The sequence below is a fragment of the Barbatula barbatula genome (assembly GCF_947034865.1).
Source record: "Barbatula barbatula genome assembly, chromosome: 5".
NCBI classification, from domain to species: Eukaryota; Metazoa; Chordata; class Actinopteri; order Cypriniformes; family Nemacheilidae; genus Barbatula; species Barbatula barbatula.
Genome location: NC_136769.1, coordinates 10,414,926 through 10,440,323, shown reverse-complemented (window position 1 = coordinate 10,440,323; position 25,398 = coordinate 10,414,926). Strand labels below are relative to the sequence as shown.

General features: G+C 37.1%; 1 protein-coding gene across 1 annotated transcript; it reads left to right on the top strand.

Moving 5' to 3' along the window:
* Positions 1-5,357: 5,357 nt before the first annotated feature.
* On the top strand, positions 5,358-25,329 carry nubp1 (nucleotide binding protein 1 (MinD homolog, E. coli)). Its single transcript, XM_079457227.1, has 11 exons — positions 5,358-5,474; positions 5,920-6,024; positions 6,261-6,394; positions 14,229-14,297; positions 14,402-14,434; positions 14,561-14,651; positions 20,900-21,054; positions 22,331-22,441; positions 23,436-23,538; positions 23,825-23,908; positions 24,813-25,329. The coding sequence occupies exons 1-11, from the start codon at positions 5,444-5,446 to the stop codon at positions 24,854-24,856; spliced, it is 960 nt and encodes a 319-aa protein (XP_079313353.1). The 5' UTR covers positions 5,358-5,443; the 3' UTR covers positions 24,857-25,329.
* The last annotated feature ends 69 nt before the right edge of the window (positions 25,330-25,398 follow it).

Below are 25,398 nucleotides of genomic sequence, written 5' to 3'. Positions count from 1 at the left end.
ATGTCCTTATATTTGTCAATCCTCTTACACCTCTCTCTACATCACTTACTGACATCTCCATGCAAAAGTTTAAAGAAAAAACTCTGACTGACTTAGCATGCGGGGGAAGCTGGCCCACTCCTCTAGTCTGTTCTGTAACATCAGAGATGTCCTGTTCCAGCTCACTGGTGCCGCTCTCCATTTTAAACCTCTCCTGCAGGGCCTGTGGACATAGCACAATAACAAATTGCGGTGGGGTTGCTGTCATATTCTGACACTTCGGTGCGAGACGGGAGCTCTTGTCTGAAAGTGTGGGCTGATGTTTCCATTCTGACTCTTTCATTTCCTTTAACAGCGTTATGGAGATTAGCACTTTTGTAGTGAGTGAATCCAATCACTGTGATGGCTGGTGGTGAGGCCCGTGAAACGTTCCCCCTGGGCCACCGGAATACAGCAGGAACGGCCATTTGCATTCATGATTTTCTCCGCACTTTGGCAGCGTTTTACAAAGCTCACTCACATGTTTAGTGATGTTGAGCATATCACTGTGCAGATCAGGTCCTATATAGCCTGGTTAATACTAACATTAATGACTACTAATGCTTGCGTTTTATTTGCGATCCTCACAGAAGTTTTGTCTGCAATCGCATATAATAATATATAGGGTTTTAGTGAATGTTTGCTATGGGGTGGTTAAAATAATTGACTGAAGCACTGCGATATTTGACTCATTTCACAAAACTGTACTCGTTTGATATTTCACAAAAACATTAATTAGGACATTTTGTTTTGGGAAAAGTAGTCTGGTGATTCAGATCAAGTCTGTAAGCTGGCAAAAGGTATTAAGCAATTAGATAAATACCCACTCATCTTTTTCTATTAAACCAATAAGCTAACAATACTGTTTACAATTGTGCAAAACATCACTTTTTTGTACTTTGTGCTTTGTCTGTGAGAGAACTTGTTGAACGCAAGACAAACTTCAGACTTTGACAATAAAGCTGTATCAGATGAAAGAGAAACAAGTGAGTTCGAGACCATAATATATCATTGTTTTTAAAAACGATACACTTGTTATGATTGACACCATTTTCAGGTGTCAACACAACATTGTACTGCCAGATCCCTACTGGACCATTGATGTAAACGTATATTCACTCAAAAATGACAATTCAGTCATAATGTAGCCTACTTACCCTTGTGTCATTCCACACCTGTATGCCTTTCTTTCTTATACAGAACACAAAAGAAGAAATTGTGATGAACTTTGCTAACCAAACAACATTGACTTCCATTGTATGGACACAAAACCAATGAGAAATTTCTCAAAATATCTTCTATTGTGTTCTGAAGAAAGAGTCATATAAAGGTTGTGAATGATATGACGGTGAATAAATGATTTGTGTGTGAACGATCGCTTTAGGTACTTAAGTATCAGAATATCACATTCACAACCACAGCATGATTATTCCTCTAATCAACAAGCACCAATCTCTAACAAGCTCTTTAATACATTTACATAATCATAGAAACAGCAAAGAATGGCATCTCTCAAGCACCCATTACTGAAGACGCCTCCACAGATATTGGATTAAATTGAGACTTGGCGGAAATCCTGGATCACTCATGACAGATCTACTTTGCCATTGAAAATCAAGGCACTTCAACAAACAGAAGTCATATTGTCACAATATAGCAACTGTAGGCTGCGTATGATGAAAAACCGTTGTAGTCTGTATCCTTCTCTGTAGTGCTGTACAATACTAGAGATCAACTGTCAATGATGTGCGGGCTTGTCACAAAAGCATACTTGTTACAAGTGTTGCACATCATGGAGCTCTCTGCACCCTGGCTTTTCAGGATAAGTGCTTTGATAGGTCACACATCCTCCACTCTTCTGGAGTGTACGATCCCTCTCAACTTGACCAAAGCGTTCGCTACAATCCTTCATCCAGGCATCTTTTAGTCGAGGTATATCCAAGCTTCAGAGAGCAAATTCATATCCTGCAAACACGACCTGCCTGCCCGGGACCGAATAAAGGGATGCAGATATAAGGTTGTCCTCGAGCTTCCCTCTCAAAGGCTTCAGGTTGAAGAACTGAAACTTCCACACTGGCCGCTCACCAAAGCACAAAATGTGCGAAAAGCAGCGGATTCAATTTGGGTCTAGGCATGACTCATTTACATTTGTGCATTTGGCAGATGCTTTAATTCAAAGCAAGTTCAACTACAGTCAAGGTCCTACAGTATGTATTTGATGCATTTGAGAATTTTTTTATTCAGGAGATGATTCATTCCTTTGATTCGAGACGTTCTCTTATGCTTCTAATACCACAGGTACAAGCCCTGCCATTCCTTTCTTGATGATAAAGATATTCTAAGATCCTAACAATAAAGCAAATAATTCCAACTCCGCATGGATGAGTCATGTTCAAAGCTATGGTGAAATGCTGATAAATTAAAACCTACTGTATAAACATTCATTCTACAGTAAAAAATTTAATTATACAGAATTTCCCTGTTAATAATTTTTTGATTTAGATTTTCCACATATAATGTAAAAAAGTTTTTTACAGATTTTCTGGGTACATAGGTCTGCATTAGCGAATGAAGATGGTGGTCTTGTAGGCCAAGAGCAGAGTCTTGAATGTGAGTGACGTGTACCCTCTTCGCTTAGTTTATTTTTGAAATTCTGTTCAAAGACGTAAGATTACAGTAAAAAATGGGAAAAGATTTATTATATCCTTATATCCTGTAATTTTACAGGGACATTTTAATTTTACAGTACATTTCTGTCACTCCAGCTGAAGCGTATTCTATGGTTAAACAGTAAACAGCTTGAATTTAGGCTAATGATTTATTGCTCTGTAAAAAACTGTTTAATTATTTTGTAAATATTAGTAAAGATTCAGCTGCAAATTTATTATTTATCCCGTTTTACAGAAAGCCCATCACAGTAAAATGGAAACACATCCTGTGTAAAATTTTCACAGAAAGATAAAAACCATACATATTACTATGAATGGGGGAAAGTGCCATGCTCAATAAGGCCACTATAGCAAAGAAAGTCCCCCCTTTGAGTAAAAGGAGACAATCTTCAGTCGATAAAGACTATAATTTTCTTTGGTGTGAAGTGCTTTTCAACCTTTGTGCATGTACCAACTTTCAAAAGTCTTTGTTAGCATAATTTGAGCTTAAAATATGACAATAATTGTGCAGTTTATGTCAAAATTAATTGTTTGACAGAAATATGTTGTTTTCTTGTGACCTTAACAAATGATTTGAGATATATTGGTATTCCCACTGCCATCAGTCCAGAGTGAATAAGCGGCAGTCTTAACAAAGGCGGGTGAAATAGTTTCCTTGGTAACAAACTGACATTTATCTGTGCATTTGCCTTGGGCTATTTGAGGTTATAGAGACACCTTTACAGGCAGGCGGTTAATATCCTGATATCTATATGGCATTGCAAGCCAGTGCTTTCATATGGCTTTGTATGCTTCGTTTGCTCTTACAGGTCTCATCACATGACCAAGTTCTGTTTATTATTCAAAACTGATGGATTTATTCGACTGACATCATTTTTAAATTCCAATATGGAATAAATAAAAACGAATAAACTGATGATAAAATGATGCCCAATTACCAATTCCCTCTACTTCAGTAAAGATTCATTTGTCACCCCCTTCAGGACAATACTATATATTACAGATGCAGAATTAGCATGGAGTAAAAATATAACATTTCTACATTTATTTTATTTCGTTAAAATGCAGTTTAAGAAGGTATTTCATAAATATCTGCTTTTATCTGTCAAACTGAATATCTGCGCAGAGTTCAGATTTCTAGCAACCTCAGCAAAAGAGAAAATTCCACAGCACACCTAAGGGACTCATAAAAGAGCAGGTTTTATATGAATAAGAGATCGGGGAGGAAGGGGGTGGAGACCTCTCTGTCTTATAACGTCTATCCACGGGTGTGTCTCTCCCTGACCCGCCTGCATGCTTTGAGAGTTTGTGATGGGTGGGGACAACAAAGATATCACATTACTTTCCCTGTTCAGTGAAAACTCAGGCGCAAAATAAACACAGCATTCAAATATCTTTTCGGCTGAAAACCTGGAGCAATAACTTCCCAGATGCAAACTCAAAACCCTGTATTGATACAACTTACCACAAAAAATTAAATAACATTTCCATTTTTTTGTATTAAAACTAGCAAAGAATATGTGCCAACACAACTCTTGTTAAGGTGGTTTTAGTTTTCTTTCCAGAGTTTCAAGAACATGAGTTAATAAGTTTGGTTTATACATTTGGCTTCAGACGTTCTTTCCCATTTAACTTTCAGTAAAGCTAGAGTTGTACTGATGACAAGCAGACAGCATTCAGCCAACCCCCTTGCCTCTCATGACGTTCCATGACATTTCAAAAGAAACATCCGTAACTGGGTTCGATTCAAGCACAAAGCAGTTCTGTCTGCACAGTGACATTGCCCTTGGGAGGGTCTAGGAAACTGACTCCAGTGTTGCCAGAAAGTAAATCCTGCTTTCTCAAATACTGTAAATACAATGTAAATACAAGAGACTCATGCAGCGCATAACCAAAATGAGCAATAGATCGGGCTGAAGAATGGTTAGGAATGTTGCCTTTGAACAAAGTGTGGAATCATTACTGCTGTCCTCCCATGCAATACTCATACAGGAGGAAGTTGATACTGTTCTGAATTTGTCACAGTATATATCAAACTCAAAAGCCACAATTCTGGAAATTTATTTGTGACCAAAGCCATCCTGGGAAAGTTGAGTCCAAAGTTAATACAAAATGTTTTTGGTCTTGTGCATTAAACACAAAATATATTGCATTAAAACTATCTCATTATCTCATTATAACTGTGACCTAGTTTTTGGGTCTGTATAAGTTTAACTTCTGCATATGATAACACATCATGTGGTTTTGAAAAAAGCATGCGTGATCATTCTCCACTCTTTATTTTTAACATGCAAAATTGCACCTGCTTGCATGTATTGTGTCATCTTCCTTTTCAACAAAGATTTCTGCAATCCATTCACTAAACCACACCTTGTTCTCTTTATATTTGGTTAGTATAATTAAATAAGATAGAAGAAACGCTTAAGTGACACGTGAAGCAAATGAAAATTACAGGAATATAATCTAAGTTGCGCATCTCTTTGTACATACACTCCATCCAGCTAAAGCTTAATTTAAAAATCAATTATTTAATTCTTTAAATTATATTTATATTAATAAATATAAATTATATTAATGATATCAAATAATTATTTATTTAAAAAACATGCTAATATAATGCAGAAGAGGATTTAGCGCGTTGCATTTACAACACAAACGCTGAACTGCGGCAGTCCGGAACCTTCGAAACACAAATCACAGTCTCCGGAGAATTACTGAGTGCTGCACCAACCCGGAAGTGCGCCGATGTTTGAAAGATGGCGGACGTTCCAAGTGATGCACCAGAATGTGAGTCTTATCAATGTCTTAGGGTGGTTTCTTCAGATACTTTAAATGTACTTAAAGACTCCTTTCCCTTTTAACCAATGTACATTTATGGATCGCTAGCATGTCATGTGTAGCATGACATGCTACGCTTCAGATAATGAGATATTTATGGCAATGGAAACTTCTAGTAAATGTATGAAAACATCTGTCATCAGATAGTCTGCCACAACAACTGCCTCTTTCAGCTGGCTAGACGTTTGTTTCTAACTGTTTACTTTAACGTCCATATATAAAGATTAGTTTAGGTCTTTCTTGAAATGTATGTGGCAACGTACAGTTATTCATCAATCATTTTGATAATTGATTGTTAAAAACAGTCATGCCGTGTTCATCTATCAAGTCTCAAGTATCTACATATGTGTATTTATATCTTAAAGTTATTTGGATTGTTTTTTTTTTTCTGCAGACTGTCCGGGCACAAGCAGTGAACAGGCTGGTAAATCATCTGCATGTCAGGGATGTCCAAACCAGAATATATGTGCATCTGGTGCTGCCAAAGCTCCTGATCCTGGTATACATTCATTTATACATCTTCACTTATATCTGCCATATCACAGCTCTGGTTTGTCAGTATATATGAACAGAATGGAATCTTATACATTTTGGGTGTTTATAGTATCTGCAAGTTTTATAATGAACTTTTAGTAAATTTTAGGATATGTTCAAAAACGTGATATAAACGTTATAGACAATTAAACCTAAAAAGTCTAAATCTCAAGGCTCTACATATTTTTTTTCTCACTGCAGCTATTGAGGAAATCAGACAGAAGATGACATCCGTGAAACACAAGATTCTAGTTTTGTCTGGGAAAGGGGGTGTTGGGAAGAGCACATTCAGTGCACATTTATCTCGTGCACTTGCTAGTGATGACTCCACAGAGGTAAGCCCGAAAAATTCTGTACATGCAAAGAGTGCTTTACTGTTATACTTGTGTGTAGACGGTTTCAAATGTTACTGTGCGTGCTTGCTTTTGTGACCCATATTTAAAGGGATAGTACAGTCTTCTACTTCTTTTTTCTAATTTCCTATCCCCCCCAAAAAATGGGTGGTTAAATGACTAAATGTAAAATGTATATGGACATTTCACCCCAAAAATATGATAATTCTGTCATTTACTTACTCAACCTCAGGTTGTTCCAAACCTGTATACATTTTTGTGTTCTGCTAAACACAAAGGAAGATATTTGCAAGAATGTCAGTAACCAAACAGATCTGATCCCCCATTGACTCCCATACTATTTATTGTACCGTACTATGGCAGTAACCGGGGGATGAGATCTGTTTGGTTTCTGACATTCTTTCAAAATGTAAAGAACTGTATGCACATTATTTGGAACAACCTTAGGGTGAGTAAATTATGGCAGAATTTCAATTTTTTTGGTGAAGTATCCCTTTAACTTCCGATACACATTGACAAAGAAGTCCCTGCTGTTTATTTCTGATAACAAGCTAAATAAATAACATTAGCTAGCAAGTTTAAAGGATGTCTAGCCAGTACAAGAACCGTTCCTTGGCTAATCTTAAATTCGACACAAGCCATTCAACAAATTGTTTATTTAATACAATTATTACACAGTACAATTTTGAAATATATTAACACAAATTTAATTAAATATAAATATTATCAGCCACTAGCCAGACCTATCAACAAACACAGACCGGAAGTTAACCCTGTTGGGCCAGGCGCCATGAAACCGTCTATAAAATTTGAGTATTCTATAAATCAGTTATCACAGTTTATGCAACTGTCGGTTGTTGACATCAGCTTTTAGTCTAGTCTGATCCATCTGAATTTATAATCTTGTTTGGTTCTTGTTCATGTAGTTCAATGTCATATAAATATGTAACTAATAATCTTTTAAAATCCAGTATAAATAAACATGCCATGTTTATTAGTACTTATTTGTAGTCCTTATCTTTTCTTTGGTTTAAAACATGTATACCATTATAAAAAGAATATTTCTATGTTTTCAGACATGTTTATTTCAAAATGCAAATACTTTTGAATGAATTGAAAGGTTTAAGTGGGTAGTCCATTCCATTAAAAATATATATAAACATCATAACTTTATCACTACATTGGTTCACATACAATAGCTTTAAAAAGCTTTTTTGTATCACTAACAGTGTTAGACCAGAAATATAAGCATCATTCAGTGAGGCCGGATTAAATCTGGTTATTTTTGTGTATATCATCTCCTTGCAAATGAGTTTGTTGACATGGTTACTCTGCTTAGGAAAACATTTTTAGCACTGGTATCAAATTCCACACGATGCCTCGCACCACCCATGAATGTTTTACATACTGACTCAAATCAAAATTCATGCAGAGATGATAACAGGTTGTTTTATAGTGTTGACATGTTAGAACAGTTTTGAAGGGAAAAAAAAGAATATTAAAAAATAATTTTCTCTTTAACCGTTTTTGTACAAATGAGATTTTTAAGAAATTAGACACAGTTTTCCAAAGCATCTTAACCTTTTAAATTTTTTATTATCTATTTGCTTTGAATGGGCTACAAGCTTAACTAGTGCGACTAGCTTTCCTTAACATACATTTTCATTTTGTCGCCTGTTCCAGTGGATTAGTGACAGATTATTTATGCCTCACAGCTCTGTGAACATTAAATCACATTTCCAAACTCTTTCAAAACATTTCTGAAATCATATCAGACATTTTTAGTGTGACGCCGTGGGCTATGACATTATCATTTTAATCAAATTAGGAATCCCAGCCAGCCCCTGAGAAGAACGTAACGTGCTTTTGAAGAAAGCTGAATCTCTGTGACAGAGCGGCTAATGGGAGAAACCTTCTGTCTGTATCTCGTCATCAATCGCTTCACATTAATGTTTGGCTGTCTGAGATTGCTGCCTATGTTCAGTGTGCTGCAAAATCTGTGTGGCAGATAGAGGCGTATTTAACAGGTTCACTGAGGAGAGCACGGCTCAGTCTGGGACTCTTTCTGAGTCAGTGTGCTGGGTAGAGCTGTATTGATTTCGTCTGTGGCCGCAATAGCGCTGTCAGCGTGCAGACCAGGGCCTCTGCGTACCCATGGCAGCTCACTGGCAGAAATAATCCTCAATCGCTCAAACGATTCAAATCTCACACCCGTCTCTATCTGTCTGAGGACTTCCAGAGTGTTAAATGCTCTATTGTCGGCCCGCATCCGTGAAACCGTGAAGAATAGAGTCTATGCTTTTAGCTTCCTTTTGTGGGACCGTCTTAAAAGGTCTTTATTAGGTCATGCTTTTTTCTTTTCTTCATATCTCACTTTCTTACCACTGTTGGATTGAAGTTGTCTGGATGTAGCTGTTTTAGTATTTAGTTCTGTATTGATTGTGTTTTTTTCCAGACACTGTCACTATCTCTCAGTGCTTGGGCATCGTAGGCAAGCGAATGGCTTACATGGTAATTGTGTCCTCTAATTGGGCTCTTGCGGGAAACAGGTCACACTGATTGAAACTTGACAGTGGTGTGCGTATTTGTGTGTCAATGCGATAGATAACCCCTGAGCACCATTCCGATATCTCTCTTTAGTCTGCTGTGACAGACCCCCGGACCCCTCTTAAGGGCCGTGAACAGGGAACGTGAGCTCAGGAGGGAACATCCTTTGTACACCTGCGGTTTGTTCACACATCCTGTTGCTGAAAACTAAATGAGTGAAGGGAGCGTCAAGAGCCCCACCAGTGCAACTGTCAGTGGGCAGAGTCGCTCTTGTCAGGCTTTTCCACAGCAACACATTTACAAGGTCAAGTAAAATAGCAGTCGCCACTTAGAACCTCACATTTGACACTTTTTAAATATGACAATAGAACACTATAATATTTTGTGAAATTAATAGTTTGGTGTCCTAATTCTGGTTGGAGCCATGTTTAAAGGGAAAATTCTGTCATCATTAAGTCATTAAACCTGTATGACTTTCTTTATTCTGAAAAACACAAAAGAAGATATTTTGAAAAATTATATTTCCCATTGACCCCTCTATTGTATGGAGACAAAACCAAGGCAGTTCAATGGGGACTAACGGTTTTCTTTTACCAGCATCTTCTTTTGTGTTCTGCAAAATAATCAAATCCATACAGGTTTGAAATGTCAAGAGGGTAAGTGGAAGATGACAGTATTTTCATTTTGGAGTGATCTCTTTAAAGTAAAATAACTGTGTGGTACAGTATTATATTTTGCTTGTCAATTGCAGGAACAGGTAGAATATGAAATGAATATCAAAATGTAATGTTTATTCTCATAATTATTAATGTTGAACTTTTTTTTAAACATAGGCAGAGAAATCTGTTCTGTAGGTGTTGTGGTTATGTGTCGTCCATAAACATTGACTGTGGCTAATCTTCTTGTTTTGCCCAAATGTCACACTATTAGCTGTTGTATCATGCGGTCATGATTCATTTATACAATGTTATCCTACGTAGTAAGCGAAGCGGAAATTATCAAAGATTCTTTACCCAGTTATAGGCTATTATAGTAAACAATATTGTTTGCCCCGAGATACTCATCTCATGCTAATGATTATCTAAGTGTTGAATTTACTCAATTCTACATTTGTTTTGCTTTTAAAAAAAAAGAAAAACCCTCATCTTGACTTAAATGCTTTTGGTTCTGACTGGAGGTCGATGTTGGGAGATAAAGTAATCTACAGGTGTGGCTTTCAGTCATAGTTATTGGAGCTTGAAAGGGAATGAAGTCGTCATTGTAATGTAAAATCCAGCTATATGTAGCAGTTAATGAGGAAGTTTGTGTGCTAATGGTTATAACCTGATAAACCGGCTTTGGTATAATGCGGAAATCAGACCCAATATTCTTATTTTGTAGAAATATAAGTCCTAGGTTTACTTTTCTGTGATGTTTGTTTTAAAGGAGTCATACGACGTGATTTCATGTTTTCCTTTATCTTTGGTGTGTTACAAGTTGTTCATGCATATATAAGACACTTTAAATTGCAAAAAAGTCTCAAACCTAAAGAGATTTTTTATTTAAAAGCGGAGTCTCATCCAAACCTGCCTAAAACACCTGGTTTGAACACCATCCCCCCCACATTTCTTAGTCAGTTTGTAAGAAGCATTAAAGAACACCGCCCAAAACGTATACACAGAGAATGAAGGTGTGCCTATTTCCGCTGTAGTGTTGTTGTTTTCCTGCCGCCATGTCGTGGAGGCGCAAATGAAAAACGACTTAGTTGGGTGTTCCAAACGAGGACACAATTAGAAATCGGTGGTTACGTTGTCTTTACAACACTGTTCCAAAACAGCACAACTCCAAAATCTGAGTGTGTGCAGCACATTTAACACCTGATTGTGCACAAAAGCTGTTTCTAAACAGTGGGGCAAATCCAACTTTGTAAGCACAGTAAATTATTTGTAACTGACTATTCAAACGTAAGAGTTTTGTCGGTCCTGCAAGTGCAGACTTTTTTGTATTTATGAGGCTGAATCCATCGGGAGCTGGAGCCTCGTATCCTTTGGCTGTTCTCCCTTGCAGGGTGATGGTTTACAAAAAAGTAAATATGAGTCATTATATTCAGGAACTATGCCCGTGCTGGATCCAACAAATGGCATGTTTTATTGACTTTTGTCACGTTCCGTCAAATGCAGCTCAGGTAGTTAGCTAACTGTTAAACCTTACCAAAAATAAAACCTTTCTGATCCGTTACTTGGGCAAATGCATTTTCTGGATCATATTCGGGCTTGAACAATCCCCGGTGACATGTTCCGAATATGGTAAGGGGCGTTACATTTCGGCTTTATGTTATTAGGTATTCAGCCAATCAGAAAGACGGGGAACAGAGGAGCAACGGCAATGCACAGAATGTGAAAACGAATAATTTTTTTTAACCGTAAACCACGTAAATGCACTTTATTACACCAAACACACACAATAATGTTCATTTTAAACATCCAATATGACCCCTTTAAAGGAATTTAGAATTCAATTGTAATTATAACTATTACTTATGTTAACTATACATTTCTTTTTCTCGACGCAGCACAAAAACTGACATAACATCTGAGCCAATCAAACGTTCTATGTCTAGATATTTCTTAATATCTTTTTGTTAGGACGTTGAGCTTCTAGAAGGATAATACTTTTTTTCCCTGTGGATGAACCCTATCCCCGTTCTCTTTATCAGACGATGAATACCATTTTCAAGACTACTGTGCCTATCTTGAACAATCAGAAATGTATTGGAGTCACTATATATACACTATATTCTATCACAATACATATTTAGTCACTGATATTCTTTTAGCATTTTCTGACAGCCTCGTGCAATGTGGGGTCAAATGCCTCAAGGGAAGAATAATGATGATGGTTCCGGAATCTCTCCTTCAGAGTTTTGAACCTTTGCATTTTGAGTTGCAGCCAGATTAAACCACAATAGTTAGATTATATAAATGTTAACTGCATTTTCTTTTTTTGTTCTTTAGCAGGAGCATTCAAGCTACAATATAATAACCAAAGCAAGTAATAAAGTAACCGTTTGTGGTTATCCCACATATCCTCAAGAGATCCATGAGATTCCTAGCCTTTTTCTGAGACTAAGACATGCCTTTCCACTGCCATTCAACATACATTTTATGAGCTCTTAGACATTTATTTAAGAAGGGACGATGGTGTTTTTAAACCAGGAAAAGAGGAAGTGCTGAAAAGTGAAACGGTTGCCATAAGAAAACTATTTAGCTTCCGGAAGGAAGTGGTGTGACTTCCCCTGTAGCTCCGGGGAAGAATCCCTGACCTTTGCTGCTATCTTACCCTCCCTGCAACCTTACTCACTGGTAGTGCATTTCCTTAGAGAGAGAGAGTGAAAGAGAGAGTGAGGGAGTGAAAGAGAGAGTGAGGGAACCTGCTCGGTTCCTCTGGGACTGTTATGTGGCGTTCTTCCCTCCTCCTTTGCTTTTTTAACCCCCCCAGATTGCTTTTAGCAAATTTCCTTTTGATAAACATCAGGAAGCAAAGGAACAGGAAAAGGGAGGGACAAACAAACAGTTTCTGAGTGCAGCGTTTAGTGAATTCAGTGATTCATTCAGTCGAAGTTCATTCAAGACAAGGTTAAAACAGACCGATTTAAAGAAAAATATTTCAGGATTTAGACAAAATACAAAGTTGCAGAAAAAGTATTTCTGCTTAAAATAAAATGCAGTTTTATCTATACTACTTTACTGCATTGATGTTCATTTATGTCACAGTTGTAAACAGACTTAAATAGACAACACATCTGGAATTCTATCTTTTGCCACTGATCACACACACTGAATGATATTTGCTCTGCTGTGATCGTCTGAACATCTGCTGTAATATTGCATGCAGCAACATGTGCATTTTATTGTCAGAAAAGAGGAAAACGTTTTGATGATCTCATTGACAAGAGGCAAGAACGTCAGCCGTGGGTTAGTTTGCCAATGTTTCTCTTGTGCCAATATAACATCTGCAGATGTAGATGCTGTGTCTACAGACCAATAGAAAGTCAGTCCTGTTTATCATAATGCAGTGCAAAAGTTGGCTTGTAACAGATGAAATCTGAAAGCATTCCCATATAAAGATAATGATGCTTGTGGTTATATAGAGACTTCAGCCCTTTATTAAAAAGCAGTGCAGGAGGATTTGTAACACACTTTGTAATAACAGGCTGCATTAAAGACTGCTACTGTGGCATTGCTGTTGTTCAGATTCAAAGGAACAGTTCCTCCAAAAATGAAAACTCTGACATCATTTACTCACTCGCAAGTTGTTCCAAATCTGTATACATTTCTTTGTTCTGTTGAATACGAAAGAAGATATTTTGAAGAAGGTAGGAAAAGAAACCGTTCTGGGCCACTATTAACTTCCATTGTCATTTTGATCAGAATAAAGAAATGTATACAGATTTGGAAAAACTTGAGGGTGAGTAAATGCTGACAGAATTTACATTTTTGTGTGAACTGTCCCTTTAAGCTAAATTGTTTGTGAACCCAAAATAAATAAAATCACAGTCACAGGAAAAATACAGCTGCCAACTAATGCACGGCGTAATTTGCCTCTTTTCATGGTCCTCATTAATGCAGAGTGTGTGGATCTAGAATCAGACTGCTTTATTTTTAGTTTATAGTGTTTCCTTATTATTGGTACGATTTGTTCCAGCCTGTAGGCAAACTCGGATGATTGTAATTGTATTAGCGGGACTATGATTTTGAATTACCATGTTTTATTGAAGTTTGAGCTTTGGCAGTAGTTCTGGATGTGTCGTCACCCACACAGACATGCTGAGTTAGACACACATTGTGCCCCTGTTCTAAGCACATCGCTGCTGAGCATCTGGCTCAAAGTTCAGATATAAGCATGACTCAGGTCTGGTATACACTCATACCCAAACACAGTCCAGACTTTACAGTCTCACACGTAATGCTTTCATTCATACCCACGCAGGCAATGGAAAGGTTATGTGTCACAGCAGGGCAGAAGGGCCATTCACACACGAGTTTAAATAACCAATATGTGTATTAGCTTTGGTCTGTGTCCAGGGCGCAGACTGAAGGCACAGTGCAGCTGTCTTATATAAGATATGAGTCAGTGCTGTGTGTGTGTGAGAGAGAGAGACTAACTGTGCCACACTGACATCTTGTGGTAATTTTAGAGTATTGCACTAAAAACTATTGAGAAAGGGGAAAGCAGCCTAATGAAACATGTTCAAAACCATTTGAAAATATCTTACATTTTCTTTCTTTAGGTAGCTCTGCTAGATGTGGACATTTGCGGACCATCCATACCAAAAATAATGGGGTTGGAGGGTGAACAGGTATGAGTGTGAACACACAGACAGCATGTATGTGGTAATATATGGGAATATTCACTGAAACGTTCAGGCAAATGATCTCCGTTTGTACTCCGTTTCCTCTTTAGGTTCATCAGAGTGGCTCCGGCTGGTCTCCAGTGGTAAGAAATATGTCTCTAATAACTTTTGACCTTAACACTTTACCCAATATAGTCTGAAATGGCCTGATAGTGTCGTAATTGTCTTGGGATGACTCTCTGACTTTTTCATTTCAACTCCCTGTTTAGTATGTAGAGGACAATCTGGCAGTCATGTCCATTGGCTTCCTGCTCAGTAGTCCAGATGATGCTGTTATCTGGAGAGGGCCCAAAAAGAATGGTTTGTCTTTTACTTTAACCCTACAGACATTGTATGTGTTTTATTAGACTTCCTTCGCCGTAGTTTTTCTTTGTAGTGTCATTAGTTGTATGAAAGCCAGAAGTCTGAAAATGTCTTACGTTTGGGGGGACTGCGCAGGACTTTTATCTTTGCGATATCGTAGATCCTGTTACTGCTGGGTAGGACATTGAGCTTGCAGGCCAGTTGGAGGGAGACCGTAGTCTTAAAGACTGAGCTGTAGTCTAAAAACAGCAGCTGAACATAGTTCCTCCAGTTGCTAGATACAGTGTATCTTGCTCAAAGCACTAAGGGAATTTAAAAACCTCAGATGGCTAGACGCTGGTTGAAAACATTTCTGATACTTTTTAAAACCATTGCCCTGGTTTTTGAAAATAGCAAAAAGCCAAACCTGACTTCAGAAAGTGGGGTGAAGTGTTGCATTTACAGAAGGTGCACTTTTTTTACAAATCTACAGTACACGTAAATATGATCTGATCTTAAATCTGTGTTTTTTGGTTTGGAACTTGGTTTCTTTGTGGGTTGGTGTTTTTTAACTCTTGCTTGATGAAAACCCAGGTGTGCTGTGCTGGTCTAAAAAAGTGTTGGAATTTTGCCTACTTTCTAGAACAAATTCAGTATTAGAGATGACAGGTTCTTATGTGTTTCCAGCATGTGATTTATCTTTGGTTTTTACATGGGTTGCTATGAGATGTTCTGCCTGATTAACCGTGAGGTTTCATTTCGCTAAACGGTTTTATCATCTCAATTTCCTTTATTAAAGGGATAGTTGACCCAAGTCTTTCATCATTTATTTACCCTCTTGTCATTCCAAACTCATCCGTCTGTGTTCTGCAGAAGAAATTATGTCATGCAGGTTTGGCATTACACCAGGAGGAATAAATGATGACAGAATTTTTTGTTCCTTTAATGAATCGGCTTTCTGAGCCACATTTAAACTTTATAAAGCAGAAGTATTGCTTTCTAATTAATAAAGTTCCCTACAGACATAGAATACAGATATGATTGTAAGCGGAACTTGGTCACGATGAAAAAAGGTTTTGTAGGTCCTCTGATAAAGCATTGCAAACACCCCAATTGCGTAGATAGAGGGTGCAAACTGTTATAAAAAGGCACTAAAAGCAGCAAAGGCTGAGCAGCTCCGTAACCTGATAGAAACAAACAAAAACAATCCAAGGTTTTTATTTAGCACAGTTGCTAAATTAACAAATAAACAGACATGATCTGACCTAGTTATTCCGCCACACCTTCCGCCGCAACCCTGTCCTATGAATTAGTACCAACCATCGCCCTAAAAGAAAGGCTCCATTGTTTTTTATCTTTAGGAGGATTTTACCTAGGAGGATTTGATCAAACTTATTGCAACATCTAAACCTACAACTTCCTTATTAGACCCCATACCAACTAAATTTTTTAAAGAGTTACTACGAGTTGCAATTGAGCCCATTTATAACATTATTTACTCGTCAATCAATCTAGGCCATGTCCCAGGACCCTTTAAGCTTGCTGTCATTAAGCCTCTTATCAAGAAACCAAACTTGGACCCCAACGAACTAGGAAACTATAGACCAATTTCAAATAGTGTCCACTCAGTTGTGCTCTTTCTTACAAAATAATGACATACACAAACATTTTCAGTCAGGCTTTAGACCACATCATAGCACTGAAACTGCGCTCGTCAAAATGACAAACAACCTGCTTATAGCATCAGATAAAGGTAACATCTCACTCCTAGTTCTGCTTGACCTTTTTGCTGTGTGCGATACTGTAGACCATAATATACTTCTAGATCGCTTGCACAATTATACCGCTATTGAGGGACTGGCACAACAATGGTTCAGATCTTACTTATCAGACAGACATCAATTGGTCCATTTAAATGGGGAATCATCAAATCTAACGCAAGTAATTTATGGATTACCTCAGGGATCGGTTCTAGGGCCCTTGCTATTCTCCATATACATGCTCCCCTTGGAAACATTATTAAAAAACATGGAATTAGCTTCCACTGCTGCAGATGATACTCAGCTATACATCTCATCAAGACCAGATGATTCCTCCCAGCTATCCAAATCAGCCTTTTTCCACCTTAGAAATGTTGCCAGATTACGAAATATTCTATGTGTTGCTGACGCAGAGAAGCTTATTCATGCATTTGTGACCTCAAGACTTGACTACTGTAATGCACTTCTTAGTGGTTGTCCTGCATCATCAATAAACAAACTACAGTTAGTTCAGAATGCAGCTGCCAGAGTTCTTACAAGGTCCAGAAAATACGATCACATGACCCCAATGTTATCAACCCTTCACTGGCTACCTATTAAGTATCGTATTGACTTTAAAGTTCTTTTAACCCACTTATAAAGCCTTAAACGGTTTAGCCCCTACCTACCTAACAGAGCTTATATCACACTACAAGCCATCACGCTCTCTAAGATCTCAAAACTCAGGACTTTTGATAACACCTAGAATAATAAATCCACCGAAGGGGTCGAGCTTTCTCATACATAGCACCTAAACTCTGGAATAGCCTTCCTGACACTATTCGAGGATCAGACACACTTGCCCAATTTAAATCTAGATTAAAAACGCATCTTTTCAGCAAAGCATTTACTTTAATTGCAAAATATGCTAAATAAACCACCGGGAGACTGCTAAGATTAGATATTATTTACTAGAATAATTTTATTTATTCTATAAAACACCATGTAGTGTGTTTTACCTTTTTTGTGTTTTTCGGTTTCTATTTTCCCCTGTAAAGCTGATTTGAAACAATGCACATTGTGAAAAGTGCTATATAAATAAAATTGAATTGAATTGAATCGAAGGGTTTGATTTCCATGAAACAAACTGATAAAACAGAAAAGAATGGATACATTGATGAGGCAATCCCACAAAACTGTTTTAATGTTAATTGGGTGTTCCGTCACGCTCACGTTGTTTGGAGTTTTTAGTTGTTCGCCTTCCAAAAATTGGAGAAATAGAATGTTGGTGATTGTCATATTGAATTTTTGTAAATTGTAAAGCTAAAATTATCTGGATACATTTTGTATAAATTTGATGAGAAATGTGGGTTCATATTTACATTTTCAATAATATTGTTTTAGATTGTAGGCATATATGAGCTCAATTTGTGACAAGGTTGAGATCTGAATCTGAGGTTCTGAATCTCTAGAAATATTTGAAAGGTTTTTTTTCTTGAAAAGAGACGTGACACAACTGAAACATGAGAAAACATTTCTAGAGATATTGACAAATAAAAGAGATCTGAATTCTATAAATGTGTTTACGCTTTCAAAAAGTATAGCCAGTTATACATAAAACAGTGAAAGGCGATTACTTTCTGCATCAGGTTTGACGGTATAATTAAATGTGTATTGCATGTTCTGATAAAAAGGAACAGAAATACAGTTGTTGACTTGTTTCAAGATGACGTTCTCAGGGTCTTTTCTCTGTAGAGTTAAGAGCATGTGGCTCTATTTGTCGGTCTAAGTTTAGTGTGGTTTCACTTCCTTATGACCTGTGATGTTTAGGACATTTTTCAGAAAGTATTATTTCTTAACATCGTGTCGCACTGGTGATCAGCGATCTAAAGGGCTCATGTAGCCACATTTGAGTAGACTCTGGATGGCAGAACCCCACACTCTTAAAAATAAAGGTGTTTTTTTGTCTAATTTGCTCCACAAAGAACCTCCAACATTTCTCTTTCATAAAAGGTTCTTTGTTGTAAAAAAAGGTTTTCTTTAAAGAACCTTTGACGGAATGGCTCTTCAATGACTTCGCTGTGAAGAAACTTTTAAGGGCCTTTATTTTTAAGAATGCAGCAACTGTAGAACCTTTTCAGAGACATGTTCCGATATTCGTGATTTTGCTTTTGGTCAATTGTATTGTATTTCAGGAATTGATGTCCTGTTATTTCTGAGGAAGCTGAGATTGGGTTTACTGTGATTTTATTTAGAGCCTCAGGATGGACAAAACGTCGCATCGCTCTTCTGTGTTCTGACTTTAACTGAATGCAAATACATGAGATAACAAAGGACAGACCATCAGCATTCAAAGTCATGTGATGTTAATTCCATGTTGGAAAGATAAATGCTAGCACTCAGTTAGGGCCGATCGAATTTGGCCAACCTTTCTTTTATGTAACTGTTCTAAAGTTTTCATTGGTTTTGAACTAAACAATGTATGACTAACTAGACGAGTCTAGGCGGTGAATGACATGCAAACTGTCACTGGGCTCAACTTAAGTTTCAGACCATTTGATGGACCAGTGCTGTGTTCTAAACACAACCAAACATTCAAACTGGCTAGCGGACAAGAATTATATGTGATTTAAAGGGATGGGTCACCCAAAAATGAAAATTCTGTCATCATTTACTCACCACCTTGTAATTTCAAACATGTATGACTTTCTTTATTCACAAAAGAAGATATTTTGAAGAAAGTTGGAAACCGAACACTGGCCCTCATCCACTTCTGTTGTATGGACACAAAATCAAGTGCAAGTGAATGGAGGCCAGTTAACAACATTCTTCGAAATATTATCATTTGTTTTAGATGTGCTATGTGCTACTGCCAAGAGTATGTGTTGCATGTTATGTGTTAGCTCCGCTAAAGTTGGGCTGTTTTTCGCTGTTCTAATGGTGTGATTGAACACATTACCCACTGCGTCAGTGGAAGGGATGCAATTTTGCCCAAGCATAGAACCGTTTCTGATGGTTGCAATGGGCTTGTGGCTACGCTGATTGGCTGAGGCGGTTTCCCTCACACTTGCACTGTGGTTCTGCTCTTTGCTGCTCTCACAGCGTGATTTTATACGGTCCCCTTGTGTTTCACGCAATGGTAGAGACCTCTCTCAAAAGAGAATGTCTCCGGTTATCGTCATAACGTCGTTTCCCTGAGAGGAGGGAACGAGGCATTGCGTAAACTGCCGTGTTTGCATGCTCAGATCGTCGTGCTGTTGTGTTCAGTCGAAAGATTCTGAGGATATGCTTTCAAGACGGTGTACTATATAGGGGTGTTTTGACTGACATTGGCCAGTTCCATTTTCATTTCCGCTGGCATTGTGCCAGTATAGGTTTCAGTATAGGTTTGTAGAAGGGGATTCACCTATGTCTCGTTTCCTCCACTCAGGAAACCGAGGTCTTGACAGTGACAAGTTGTTTAATACAGGGATCGTTGCATGCTACATTGAAGTCCAGTCTGGTCAGTTGTGGCCTGGGGGTTAGAACGTTGGGCTTGTGATCAGAAGGTTGTTGGTTCTAATCTCAGTGCCAGCAGGTCATGACTGAAGTGCCCTTGAGCAAGGCACCTTACCCCTGATTGCTCTGCAGTAATGTGTCACTGTAAAAAGACTACTTGTAAGTCGCTTTGGATAAAAGTGTCTGCCAAATGAATTAATGTAAATGTATAGACAGAGGTGTGCTTTGCGAGTGTCAGTCCTTAGTGTTCAGCAGCCTGAAAATAATTCACAAATTTTCCTTTATTCATATTTTTATTTTATAGGCCTAATATCGAAAGGCACTTTTTGTTGTTGGGGTACAAAGTAACTTAGATTACATTATTGTAGCAGCCAATTATAGGCCTTATATAGGCTATTCATGAAGGGAGAGGGCTACATTTATTGTTATATTTGACTTTGTTTTGCTCAATTTTATTTTAGGTTATATTGTATTTTATTGAAAAGCAAGACAAAATGTGAAAAGCAGATTTTGACCATTCAGTTTATGCAATAGTGGAAAAAAGGCTAAATAAATAGAAGAAATGTAAAATGCCATATTCGGCCTCCTGCCAAGTGTTTCATTTTTATATAGTGTTGCCAGTTGGCAAGCGTTAGTCTCATCAGAAAATTGGAATGACATTCATTGGTTAGGCAAGCCCAGAGCATCTATTCATTGGGTGTATTTAGAGGATGTAAAAGCTTTGAGGCTGGGTATGTGGGAAATGTTATTTGGCTTGGATGCAAACATTAAACATTTAAAACATGAATCTATAAAAATGATGCAGTTGTAATTCCTGAATATACAAAACGGTCTGTGTAAATGCACCTAAATGTATCTTTAGATCAGGCTTCTGTGCCGCATTTGCAGTGTGCGTGACTGCGTGTTTTTGTAAATATTGGCTTAAGTGTTATCTGTTCTAACTCGTATCCCATTAGACTGATGTGTTAACAATGTAGTTTTTCGCATTGTTTTAGATTGATACATGTTCAATATATTGCTCATGTTTAGGTATGATCAAACAGTTCCTAAGGGATGTAGACTGGGGAGAAGTGGACTATCTGATTGTAGATACGCCCCCAGGAACCTCAGATGAGCACCTGTCCATCGTGCAGTACCTCGGCGGCGCTGGTATCGACGGGGCTGTGATCATCACCACTCCACAGGTTAAAACAAAGTAAAATTTATGTTCCATAAAGTCAATCTTCCGTATTTTTGTAACCTAACTAAGATAGAGAACAAGATCTTGACACTGTTAACTAAAAAAAGTATTGGTTTCCTGTAGACGACACAGTTCATGAAGTGGAACACTGGTTGTGAACAGCTGTGAAAATGTTTTTAAATGGCCTGCATGTCAACTGGTATCTAACTGATAGTATTGCTCTATCAATGTCAAGGTCACAGGTTCGATTTCCAGGGAGTGCATGAACTAATGAAATGTTTACCTCAAATGCACTTTACAATGTTAGTCTGTCAAGTGTAGAAATGTAAATGTAAATGAACAAATCAATAACGTTTGAAAATGCTTTTCGAGGCCACCAAGCCAATTTTTGCATAGACAAATGTTGCTAACTTAAAGAAAAGTTAATAATTCATAGGATTAATCTTGATTATTTAAACAGTGGAATGCAGTGGAAAGAGCACACATTGTGCTCTCACTTCCTCATAAAGAGCCAGCTATGTTTTGGTGTGGTGGTGTGTTGCAATACCTGTCTGCAAAAATAGGTTCTAATTTAAATGTATTGCCAAGTAAACAATATAAATGTTAATGTCATGGTTGTCACCGGTATTTTTTTCTTGCTGTTAAAAAAAACTCTAGGTGCTGTTATGCATTTAAACCTGTTGTTTAGATAGTAAGGTAAAGAGCAAGCATGAGTTTATATTATTCCTTCTATGGTGTTCAAGTCTGTGGTGCTCATATGAAGCAATGCATTCTTTTTTTAAACTGCAGACATTTATATTTATTCAAGATAAGCAAGTTGTTTTCTTTTTTGCATAAATAAGTGTTTTTCATAGATGTGATTTAACAGAAGTAAATGACAAATATTGGCTCTATACAGTATGCTGGTTAGATTGCTTACAATTGGGATAAAGTAAACATTACACAAGTATTACATAAAAACAAATAATGCTTTGGGTCCACAAGACGTGCAAAGAATGGTCGAGTAACTCAAATATAAACGCCAGGCAATGGTTTATAAACTTATTTATTGAAGTCAGTCATTAATGCTTTTCTTTAAACCGCAACAGCATTTTGCTATGCAACAAAAACCCCTTTTAGCGGGAACTGAGCATCAAAACATTTTAGCATGGCTACTGACCAATCGGCTTCCAGGATCCATTTCATTAAAATAATTAATAAATCTCATAGCTTTATGTAACTGAATGTTTGATTAGAACTAGTGCATTTATAACGTTTGTTATTATTTCCTCTTTGAATAGGAAATATCTTTGCAGGATGTGAGAAAAGAGATCCGATTCTGTAAGAAGGTCAAATTGCCCATCATTGGTGTGATTGAAAACATGAGTGGCTTTGTGTGTCCTAAATGCAAGGTATGCTTTTCATTTTGTAAGGGTTTACACACATATTTCATAATTTATTTTCTACATTAAATATTTTAGTTATCGCATTTCTTGAGTAAATGCGCTCATGTGATAAAGGGAAAAAATGAAAATTCTGTCATAATTTACTCACCTTTGCGTTGTTCCAAATCTGTATACATGTCTTTGTTCTGATAAACACAGAGAAAGATATTTGGATGAATGCTAATAACTAGACAGCTTCTCTCACCTACGTAATATTAACTGTATTCGTTCTTCTCTCTCTCAACCAACATTACAGTAGTTCTTATTCACGCACTAGTCACCTCACGTATAGACTATTGTAATGCCCTTCTCACCGGTGTTCCCTCCAAATGTCTGTTTGCACCCTTCAGTGCTCTTTCTCTTGTGGTACCTCGGAGTCGACTTACTACCATGGGTGCTAGATCTTTTAGCTATGCTGCCCCCGGCCTATGGAACTCCATTCCCTTAGATATTCGAAATACCGATTGCTTGCAGACTTCTAAAAACACCTCTTAAAATGTATCTTTTTGCTTAGGCTTATAATATGCTTTACTGAGTCTTTAATGCATTTAATTTTTAGGTGCTAAGTGTTTGTTGTGTGTTTTGTCTTGTGCAGTGATTTGTACATTTATTTTATTCTTTGCCTGTTTGGGAGGTTTGACCTACCACAGTAGGAAAAATACAGTGGTATTCAAAAGTGCCCCAGAACGGTTTGCTTTCCTACAGTCTTCAAAATATCTTCTTTTGTGTTCAACAGAACAAAATAAAGATTAAGTTATATTTCCTACAATGGGAGTCAATGGGGGGCAAAATCTGTCTGGTTTCAAGCATTCTTCCAAATATCTTTCTCTGTGTTCAAAGACATTTAAGCAAATTTGAAACAAAGCAAAGGTGAGAAAATTACAGAATTTTCATTTAATATTTAATAATGTTAATTATTACATGAATTATTGATTTTAATTGACCCTCGTTCTGGTGACAGAATACATCACAGATCTTTCCTCCAACAACGGGAGGAGCACAGAGAATGTGTGAAGAGCTGAATCTCCCTCTTTTAGGCAGAGTACCCCTGGACCCACGGATAGGTACACAAGATTTTATGACAGATTTATTGCATCAGTAATAAAATGGCATCCTAAAATCGGTCGCCGTCAGACTATCTGGCTATGAGGAAGTTTTACAAAATAAACAGTGCCATTTGCGGTGCGTCCCGTTTCTTTAATTTGTTGAGAGTGTTTCCTTGTTTTTTAAATTAAACGTAGTCAAGTATAAGGAACCACTTTTGTATCAAAAAATCTCCCTCTGCGGTTCCTATTAAATGTCTGATGCAAGCAGTTTCTAGTTCTCTAAATGCCGTTCCGTATTTTAAAGGGAAAAGCTGTGATGCGGGAAAGTCTTTCCTGACCGAAGTTCCAGACTCTCCTGCAGCGAAGGCCTATCAGAGTATAATCCAAAGTAAGTTACAACATGCCCAACACATGAGACCATAATCTCTAACTGTTCTGGTGTTGATCCTTCACACTTATATGAGCAGAGGTGGTTTGTTTTATTACAAACTGGGTGTTCCAAACTCTGCCAGAAGCAGGTAATATGCAACCAAATGATAATACAGTAAGTTGTCAAAACACAGTTAAGCTTCGTCGTCTTAAAGTACATCTATAATGCAAAGGTATATTGAATTTCTTCAATTTTTTTCATTGAATTTATTTTTGAAATTCTACCTGAATTGTAGTTCCCCATTCCTTCTATGAGAAATATGTTTCTGTTTTTGTTGTTTTCATGTTAAAGGACTGTAATCTTGACAAAGCTGTATCATCTTGATTTCAGTGCCAGGATTGATGAAGATAACCTTTATAAAATGCTGACACATACTTTGTTTTTGTCTTTTCTACATTTCTCTTCATTCATTAAATCTCATTGGTTGCTTCATTATTTACCCAGCTTGTTTAAAATGCAGATTTCAACTCAAAGCGTGCGCATAAAGTCAACAAGTTTAAGTCTTCAGACTTTTAAATGATCACTGGAGATGGTGATTTTACATTTTTTTCCAAAGAAAAATAGAATTTTATACCGTAGCATTTTACCATATGGATAAGAAGTGAGGTGAGAGGACTGAACCCAAATTAGGGTGGTCATCTATTATTAAAGACATATTTAATGCTATGAAGATTATAATTGTAATTTAACTTTTTAGAAGGCCTGAAGGTGACTGGATCAATTTAACAGTTATTTGGAAAGCAGAAGCAGAATGTAGAACTGTTTATTCATTGGAATCCAGATTTATTAATATCCATTTGTCAATATTTGGAGTCTGTTATGTGAAAAATACTTTTGCTGACGGTCACTTTTTTTTATACAGAAATCAAAGACTACTGTTCTAATTCTTCTACAGAGGGTCCTTGACAGTAGATCTTGTGTGATGGGGTATGAATTGAGAAAGCAGTGTCTTGTGATTGGTCACTCATGAAAGAAATGTCTTGATGGAAAATCATTATCTGATCAATCCACATTGTAACCATAGAAAGTCTTACACAAACGAATCCTGCTATAAAACTGTTGTCTTGATTGTGTAACCCTTATGCATAAAAGAATATTAAAACATTTCCAAATTCAGAATATCTAAATCTAATTGATGTAACTCTCTAACACTTAGAGAGTAACTCTAACACTTTAAGCAGATTTATAAAACAAGTCAGCAAATTGTAAAGGTTGAATTTAATTTAATAACATAATTTGTATCAAAGCTCAAAGAAATTTAAATGTGGCATTGCATTTCATACAGTTTAAATCCTAATATCGGTAGCACTTAATTTTGTTGAAAATGCATTGTTAAAATTTGTCAATAAATTTCTAAAGATTAAAATGTCTAAAACTGGTCTGTGTCTCATTGAATTGTGTACATTTCTGAAGTGCAATATACAAGAAAACCTTTAGCACATCATTTT